At 38.0% G+C, this 9,560-nt stretch overlaps 1 protein-coding gene across 1 annotated transcript in view; it reads right to left on the bottom strand.

Annotated features, from left to right (window-relative positions):
- Positions 1–2,857: 2,857 nt before the first annotated feature.
- The window catches only part of LOC139976215 (BMP-binding endothelial regulator protein-like), a 7,328-nt gene continuing 625 nt past the window's right edge, over positions 2,858–9,560 (bottom strand). Inside the window, exons 2-7 of the mRNA XM_071984770.1 lie at positions 8,334–8,404; positions 7,717–7,776; positions 7,002–7,327; positions 6,464–6,610; positions 4,640–4,678; positions 2,858–3,503 (exon numbers count right to left, since the gene is read on the bottom strand). Of these exons, the coding sequence (XP_071840871.1) occupies positions 3,345–3,503; positions 4,640–4,678; positions 6,464–6,610; positions 7,002–7,327; positions 7,717–7,776; positions 8,334–8,379 (777 nt within the window). The 5' untranslated portion in view covers positions 8,380–8,404 and the 3' untranslated portion in view covers positions 2,858–3,344. The remainder of the gene's footprint in view (positions 3,504–4,639; positions 4,679–6,463; positions 6,611–7,001; positions 7,328–7,716; positions 7,777–8,333; positions 8,405–9,560) is intronic.

Here is a 9,560-nt window from a genome sequence, read left to right as displayed (position 1 = left end):
ACACTGTTGTTAATAGCTTGTCCCTCTAGTTCCTTCTTAAATGAGAATCTGATGGGGGTTTTTTTTTACTCAAAAATGGGCAGACGGAGAATTCATTACGTACAGAAGTATTTGCGTATAGTATAGCCTATTTATTGAATATATGATGTTCTTAATGAACGGTATACGTTTAAAGCGATGCTTTTTTCGCGTCACTACATGCTCTGAAGTGACGGAGACGAGGACGAGGAAGAGGACGGGGACTTCAGTTCCTCAGATTCAATACAAAAACTCTACAGGTTAAAATAATAAAGATTGTTTGGCCATTGACATTGAACACTCGCCCAAACCGCGTGCAGCCATCTGAAAAAGTTAATTTTCCGTTGCTTGCAAGTGACGTTTTGTTTGTGTCGCTACAAAATGCAGACAGTAATGAAACGTGATACCGTGTTATCTTTAGCTGGATCTGAGATGTCCATCGCTGTATTGTTTGTACACTGTGCTGTGGGTATTGACCGCAGCTGCATGTACTGACTGTACACCAGTGTCTAATAACCGATGGTAGCAAGCTGTGTGTGTGTATTATCTCGGATCGATGGTGGTGTCTTACACTTCTGTTACACCTCAATCGAAACTAGACAAAATTGGCAATGTCACGTTACCGACTTGGAACCGTTTCGCTGCTGCACAATTTTCTTCCTCAACGCGAAAGCTGGTAGCAATTAAGTATGCCCGATTTCGCCCCTGGCCTATTATAATTTCAGTGCATGTTCAGTTCATTCTCTTTGTCTCCTCAAAAATCGGTATCAACATACAGCAGAGGAAAGGGACATAAGTCAAGATGGCAATAAGCAAAAGATAAATCATGTTGTTTTACGCACAATCCTCTACATGTGTCCTAAATAATAAGATGTTACAGAACCACGCAACCAATGCAACGTATAGTTTGGAGAAAAAAAACGTAGGATTATTTGACAAAACATAATTATATTATGGAGTAATTTTCTACCTTTTTAATTTTTTTATAGCAATTGACAAAACTAGTAACTAGAAAATTTAACCATGACATCAATATAGAGGGAAACGTAGAGAGAACGGCTTTTATTCAGGCCCTAACCAGTTGCGAACTGTGTAATTGCCTTTAGCAAAACAGAAAAGACAAAAACAAAATCGAAAAACAAACAGGAAACACAATCTTTTGATCCCGTTTAGAGTGTTTAAGCAATAGGATAAACCTCCAATTGACTTCATGTGGTGATTTTTTGCAATGAAACGGACCAGCATCAAGTTTATTACCCAATACATGTGAAGTACGTATATCAGCTCAAGTTCTTTATTAATGGGTGAACAATCCAACGCTTGGGCGAATATTGCTTCGCAATGATAGGAAGAGCCGACATCGAAGGATCAAAAAGCGACGTCGCTATGAACGCTTGGCCGCCACAAGCCAGTTATTTCCTGTGGTAACTTTCTGACACCCCTTGCATCTTACAAGGACAAGTCGACAGGATCGATAGGCCCCGCGGTACAAACGCCAACAAAATGGCTGGTCTCATGTTGAATGCATCGGGAATTGAAAGGGGGGGGGGGGTTTGCGCGTGGGCGTGTCTGTGACGCGCATGCTTGTGAAAACAGAATATCATATATTTTAGTTAATAATTGGCACTTTGGATGATTCCTCTTAAACGATTGATAATCCAGATCACATGCCTCTTTGATTTTGAAGAATGAATATTCATTCGGGGTCCGGCCAAATGATATGTCATAGCTTAGATCTTTCAAGAAATTTCAAGAACAGGAAACTTTATTATTTTCTTAGTATAGATTATGCATATTAAGCAGTGGATGGGGTGGGGGGGGGGCAACACATATGGATTTTTCACACACAAAATATTGGGGTGTGGACGAATTCGAAGGTAATTTGTATTTGTATATGAAGCAAGTGATGAGTTCGCCCTTGTATTTAGGGGTGTTCGTCATGAAGGTTATATGTTCCACAGTTGAGGTGTTTGCCTTTTGCCTTTTATTTACTGTTAAAAAGCGAATCAGCTACCCCCTTCTTCCTCTTTCCCCTCCCCTTAAACAAATGTGTTTATGAAAAGAAAAGAAAAAACGAAAGAAGAGAATAATCAGTTTTATCTCTATGTTAAAATAAATTTTATTTATCTGAGCATATAAAAAAAAAAATCAATCATAACCAACAAAAAAAAAGTACCTACTTTAGACCTTAAATTATTAACAGCTGTACCAAGTATGTCCTACATTATAACATATTTAAGCAAATTTATCGTGTGATGATAGAGAGCATGTGATTGTCTTATTGGAGCCACTTGCTATAACTGCAGAAAAATATCGACTATTAAAATTAAATTACGTCATACATTGTTTTAATAGCAACAATGTAGACATTCGCATAATAATAATAATAATAATAAAAATCATACACATGGTCGTATTCAATAGAGTGAAACCAGCCAAAGTTTGTACCCAAAGACTCAGTATATAGGGCAAATGTGTCTTCATATTAAAGGACACAGAAACACAGCCATCGCTGTTGGTCTATGTGGTAGCGAAGAAAAGTCTCATTTCATTTGGACTTTTGGAAATATATAGATATATATAAATATATATATATATATATATATTATCTATATATTATCTATATATATTACAATATGGGATTTAAGCCATATAGAACTTTGTGTGTCCTGTAAAATCTAACAGTTCTTGGTAATATATACTCAGTAATACAAGTCATTCATCACGATTGAAGGTATAGTATTCAATCATGTTGAGCCGAAGAAAAATATGTTAACACTTTGAAGTATATCCCCGCCCCCCGCCCCCCCCCTCCCACCCGCACCCGCATGTTCTCTTTTCCAGTCAATCGTGATAGGGTACCAGATCTAACACTGTGGTTATAATCGCGTGATCACATCTTTAAATACTTTTTTCTTAAAGTATTCCAACCACTTACACTGACAAGCTTCCGATGCTTAGACTGATAGTTGGTCTGCGGATTTTTTTTTTTAACTAAAAGTGTTTTACGTGATACAACCCGGATAAGTAGCAGTGCGGACCATTCTCAACGTTCAGCAATATAATGAAACTACTTTTGTTCCCAAAATCACCTTCTAACTTACGAATAACACGAAATATTTTATATTGTACACGGGCATCAAACCGAGGCATCATTTTTAAATTTAATCAAAGCAAACTAGTTAATTCTCCTTCACCGCTGGACAAGAACTTACGATAAGCAAATAAATGGCTAAGGCATTAGTCATGCATGTGTTCAAACTGAGTTATCGGTTATATTTTGAAACACAGCATTACCGTTCCAAGCAAATGGAAGTGTTACACTACTAGTCGCTTGACCCTGACTTTGTCTTTTTCTCGGACTTTGACTCTGAGTTTGTCTCTGAGTTCGTCTCTGAGTTTGTCTCTGAGTTTGTCTCTGAGTTTGTCTCTGAAACTGGATCATCGGTCTTCCACTGATCTCCAAATTCTGCGAGGGAACAATCCTGAAATACAAAGGCAAATAAATAACAGTCCATAGTAAGTGCTGTATCCATCCATCCATCCATCCATCCATCCATCCATCCATCCATCCATCCATCCATCCATCCATCCATCCATCCATCCATCCATCCATCCATCCATCCATCCATCCATCCATCCATCCATCCATCCATCCATCCATCCATCCATCCATCCATCCATCCATCCATCCATCCATCCATCCATCCATCCATCCATCCATCCATCCATCCATCCATCCATCCATCCATCCATCCATCCATCCATCCATCCATCCATCCATCCATCCATCCATCCATCCATCCATCCATCCATCCATCCATCCATCCATCCATCCATCCATCCATCCATCCATCCATCCATCCATCCATCCATCCATCCATCCATCCATCCATCCATCCATCCATCCATCCATCCATCCATCCATCCATCCATCCATCCATCCATCCATCCATCCATCCATCCATCCATCCATCCATCCATCCATCCATCCATCCATCCATCCATCCATCCATCCATCCATCCATCCATCCATCCATCCATCCATCCATCCATCCATCCATCCATCCATCCATCCATCCATCCATCCATCCATCCATCCATCCATCCATCCATCCATCCATCCATCCATCCATCCATCCATCCATCCATCCATCCATCCATCCATCCATCCATCCATCCATCCATCCATCCATCCATCCATCCATCCATCCATCCATCCATCCATCCATCCATCCATCCATCCACCCACCCACCCACCCATCCACCCACCCACCCACCCATTCACCCATTCACCCATCCATCCATCCATCCATTCATCCATTCATCCATCCATCCATCCACCCACCCATCCACCCATCCATCCATCCATCCATTCATCCATTCATCATTTAATCAATTGATCCATCCATCCATCCATCCGTCCGTCCGTCCGTCCATCCATCCACCCATCCATCCATCCATCCACCCACCCACCCATCCATCCATCCATTCATCCATCCATCCATTCATCCATTTTCATTCATCCATCAATTGATCCATCCATCGATCCATTCATCAATTAATTCATCCATTCATCCATTCATCTATCCATCTATGATTTATGTAACGATTTACTTACACTTGAACCACGGTTTGCGTCCATGGCGTTTAACGAACACTGGAGAGGGTTTCAAAGAGAAAACAAGCAAAAAGATTGATCAGCAAACCAATAAATTCGTGATAGGCATTGAATAGTTTAGAATGACGATATGTTTTACAATGAAGTTACATGCCCGTGAGAACTGGTTTATTACACTTCACTACCGGTGTGACGGTATAGAACCTCCTCCACCCCCCCCCCCCCTGAGTAATGTAACCCCGGTGTCTTTTTTTGTTGTTGCGAAGTATAGCCTACTGGCGTGTCCTACGTCAGTTTCGACTTGTTTTCAGTCCTATGATGTAAGATGAAGATTTGACACAAAAAGGAAAATCGTTGAGAAAAAGGTAAGGTGACAACTGCCACCCGTGACTTCTTAGCCATCGTCGACTCTCAGGTTCTTAGTTAGCCCACTCCCCTTTTTTGTTTGTTTTTGAGTAGCCAATTAAGCATAGTTTTGAAGCCCAATTGTGCATTTAATTTAAACACGAGCTAACGGGACTCTACAATCGTTTTTGGTACTAATTTGCAATAAATAATCACGCATTCACTACGATATACCTTTTCACATTCGTGGAGGAAATGAAAAGTTCAAACCAAAACAAAGATCTCTTGTTAATTATCTCATCTGCATATACATTACATGTATAGGGAAATGAGATATTGTACTTCACCCAACATCAGAAATGTGAGGAAGTGTGTGAGTGGGGGGGGGGGTAGGCATTAGTGAGTGTGGGTGATTAAGAGTGAGTGGGCGAATGCGCCTACAAATTTAGCCATTTTCTCCTTGGTAACATGTAGGGAAAAGTCCCTAAACCAGACGATAGGTAGAGAGTGATTAGAATAGCTTTAAACTTAGGACAGATTTAGGTGTTGCGGGTCGTGGTCAAAAGTCAATTGAGGTCAAATGTCAAAATGGTCTAAATTGTGCGGATACGTGTGTCCCAAATTCCTCCTAGAGTGTAACTCCGATCAAGTTGAAACTAAGTGCCTGACCATATAATCTCGTTGCTGTGTGATTTATGACGTCATATTCAGAGGTCAAAGTTCAGGAAATCTAAAAATTGGTGTTTAGCCATTTTCTGCTTGTCAACATGTAAGGGAGAGGTCATTAAACCAGATGATTTGTAGAGAATGATGAGAACACTTTTAAAATAAGACAGATTTAGGGTCAAGGTCAAAGGTCAACTGAGTTAAAAGGTAAAACTGGTCTAACTGGTGTGAACTTAACAGTGTTTCCCGAACTCCTCCGAGACCTAAATCCGATCACGTTCAAACTTGGTGCGTATGTGCCTGACCATGTACTGTAAACTCGTGCCTGGGTACTTGGTGCCGTCATGGGTCAAAGGTTAAATATCGAGAAGATTGCTTTTAGTCAATTTCTGCTGGTCAGTATGTTGTAAAAAGTCGTTAAACCACAAGGTACGTAGAGAATAATGGAACCGATATTTAAAATAGTACTTTAATATTTAGTTGTTAAGGGTCGAGGTCAAATTTCAATGTAGATCCATTCCGCTCATAAAAAGAGATGCCAGATTGCCATAGTGCAGGCTGTATTTTTTTTTTGGGGGGGGGGGGGTTGAGATGAGCGCATGCGTCCGAAAAATGATTTCGCCTCGACCAAAATAGTAACAAAGTACGAGACCCCTTTTTATTTTAACCGGTAGGATGTTTTAAGCTAACCTGTAATGTCGACTCCCCTTATCCCCCCTTGCCCCTACCCCATCCACCACACCACCTCGGATCAATATTAGACGAATAATAATAATAATTGTAATAATAATATTCGGTATTGAGTATACTTACATCAGTATCATCTTTCTTGTCGCCGTTGTATCTGCCACAAAGTGCACATACCGTGTTTGGCAGATACGACGTCTTTTTAAGCCATATCCTCAGCTTATGAAACTTGTGCCGATATTCGATGCGAACGTCATCGCCTTTCCAAATTATCTGAGTAGAGGACAGAAGCAATATATCACTAAGGGAACATCTGGTTTACGTGTGACGTATACCATATGTACAGATAGCAGTAAGGGGTTTACTCAAATCTCCTTTGAAAACTCTATTAATGATTTCTCATCGCCCAAATAGCAAAAATCAGCTAGAAATTATTCTCTAAACTGAAAAAAGGATCATCATGATGAATGTATATGTCCAACTGTATCTTCTTTTTTTTTTTTTTTTTTTTTTGGCGTCCATGGTTTGTCACTTTAGAGAAAAATACTTTCTAAAACCATCAAAATCTTTTGTATCGTTGTGGTCGAAAGAAAAGACAAATAGATTTTATGGTGAAACAATGGAGTATGCTTAATGAATTAGTTCCAAGACGAAAAATACTCACTATTCTACCATTTATTTTGAATGCACATATATTCGCATCCAAGTAAGGTAACGGTACAACAGCGCCATTAACAAGGAATCTTCCATCATCCAGTATCCCATACTCCGTGCCACCGCATGTAATCCATACCGACTGAATACGAAATTGAATGGGATTATGCGGTCGTGGTTCCATGTATACAGTTACACCAAACCCATTCAGATCGTTATCATCACATCCGTAAACCACCCAGTATGTACCAGCCGCTCCGTATTGGTACAAGGCTCCATCAAATGTATGAATGTGGGGATCACCACACAGCCAACAGTCATCGTATAACCCTCGGTCTGACGATTTCAAGCATTATAGGCTATATTAATAATAATATCATGTTGTATTAACTATTTATATATATATATATATATTTACACATATATATATATATGTATATATATATATATAAACATATATATATATATACATATATATATATATATATATATATATATATTTATATATATATATATATATATATATATATATATATATATATATATATATTTATATAAATATATATATATATATATATATATATTTATATAAATATATATATATATATATATGTGTGTGTAAATATAGATAGATATTGTGCATATATTTAAACTTAAGCAAAGCATCGTAGTAACCTCTTTTTGTTTATAAGCTTTAAACAGAAGACGTATAAGGTTAAATTTACCGGTATAGAGGGCGTTGCCACATTCATCAGGTGGATCCTGAGCTTGACCATGCATGCAACCTAGACCCCAAAAACAAAAAAAGGAAATAAATAAATAAATATATGTTACCTTGTCAACCACCGGAATAAACTTATTCAGGAACATACGTAACAAATTAGTTCATTAGTGACCAAGGTACATACACACGTATATACACACAGATATACACATACATTCACTCGTTTTCTATTGTATAAACATACAACCGATGAAACTGTCCCTTTGATATAATATATATACAACTGATAACTTTTTATAATTACTTTTGTCCAATGTCACTCGTTGTGAGGCCAACAGTTTGCACACAAACACACACATACACACATACAATATGACAATCTGATACTTTCCACGAGTTCTTAACATCAAGAACGCTACAACAGAACTGTTGGAATGAATGCTTATTGCTTTAAAAAAAAAAGATTACAAAAGAAAATAAAGGCGTTGAGAACTACAGGAACGTTTCCTATGAACGCTTTGTTGGTGTATTGCCCTCGAAGCCTACAAACAACTTTTGGCGTATCTTCTTTTAACACTGATAAAAATAAATTAATATTGGAATAGAGATATTCCTTACCGAACAAGGCCATGGTGAACAAGGCAACCAACAGGAGTCTTGCCATCTTCACAAAATTATTGATTTTTTGACTGTTATTGGATAAGAAAAGAAACCTTTTTTTTAAAATATTTTTCTTGGATTTACACCGTGGTGCGATTAGGACACCTCCCATGACATCATAAATCACATTAACGTTTGTCGCTGTAGCTTCATATATACTTGAACCTACGTGAGACAACTTTTTTTTATTTTTATATATATATTTTATATATATATATATATAGTTATAGTTATATATATATAGATATATATATATTAATATATATATTAATATATAGTTATATATATAGATATATATTAATATATATATTAATATATATATATATATATATATATATATACTGAAATTGTAATGAGTTGGAAAATCCAAAATAAAGAAAACCTTCCAGCTTCCACAGGGTATGGGTATGTTATATGAACATATTAGAGCCCTACTTTTGAGCAAAGACCGGGCGCGTTAGCTTTTTAGCATGTATATGCGAGCCCTGACGCGATGTGCTTCATAGATGTCAAAAGGGGGGGGGGGGGTAGACGTATCAACACTTCAAAAGCGTTAGATACATGTCGAAAATTAATGTCAGCATAGTTACAAGATGAAATCATCTTTGCGAGGTAATGAGTCAGACTTTTCGTTATCATCAAGACACGAGGATTCAACCGCTGCCGCTTAAAGGTGTGAACTTGATACAAGCAACAAAGTAGGTTAAAATTGTTCACTGTTTTACTTTCCGAAACGTTCAAACTAGTGAAAATTCATTTTTACTTTCTCATTCTAGCAGCCTAGGTCTTATAGTATACTAAGCTGTTATGCTAATCTTAGTAGGCCGCCGTATCTTGCCTGAAGTCTATAGTCCCTGAAGACTAGTCGTCTCAACCTATACCCCTATAGTGAGCTTCCAATAGGTCGCTATTGGATCTTGTCATAAAATATTACACAGTGCGTGTCAACGATGCATGCGCTTCATGGTATTCAGTTTTGCGCCGGTTTTAAGAACTTCGGAAACAGTGTCTTTGCGTCTATCTTCTTTGTCAGTATCAGTCCCACCATGGAGCTATAAATAGCTAGCTCCATATATAGCAATATATAGCTCCATATATAGCTCCATATATAGCTATATTTAGCTCCATGGTCCCACTGACACCTAGACTCTACAGAGGTATATAGTCGTCAAATGTCAATATGTT

The sequence above is a fragment of the Apostichopus japonicus genome, chromosome 11, assembly GCF_037975245.1.
Source record: "Apostichopus japonicus isolate 1M-3 chromosome 11, ASM3797524v1, whole genome shotgun sequence".
Lineage (NCBI taxonomy): Eukaryota > Metazoa > Echinodermata > Holothuroidea > Aspidochirotida > Stichopodidae > Apostichopus > Apostichopus japonicus.
Note: the sequence above shows the minus strand (reverse complement) of the source record. Positions and strands in the feature narration are given on the sequence as shown.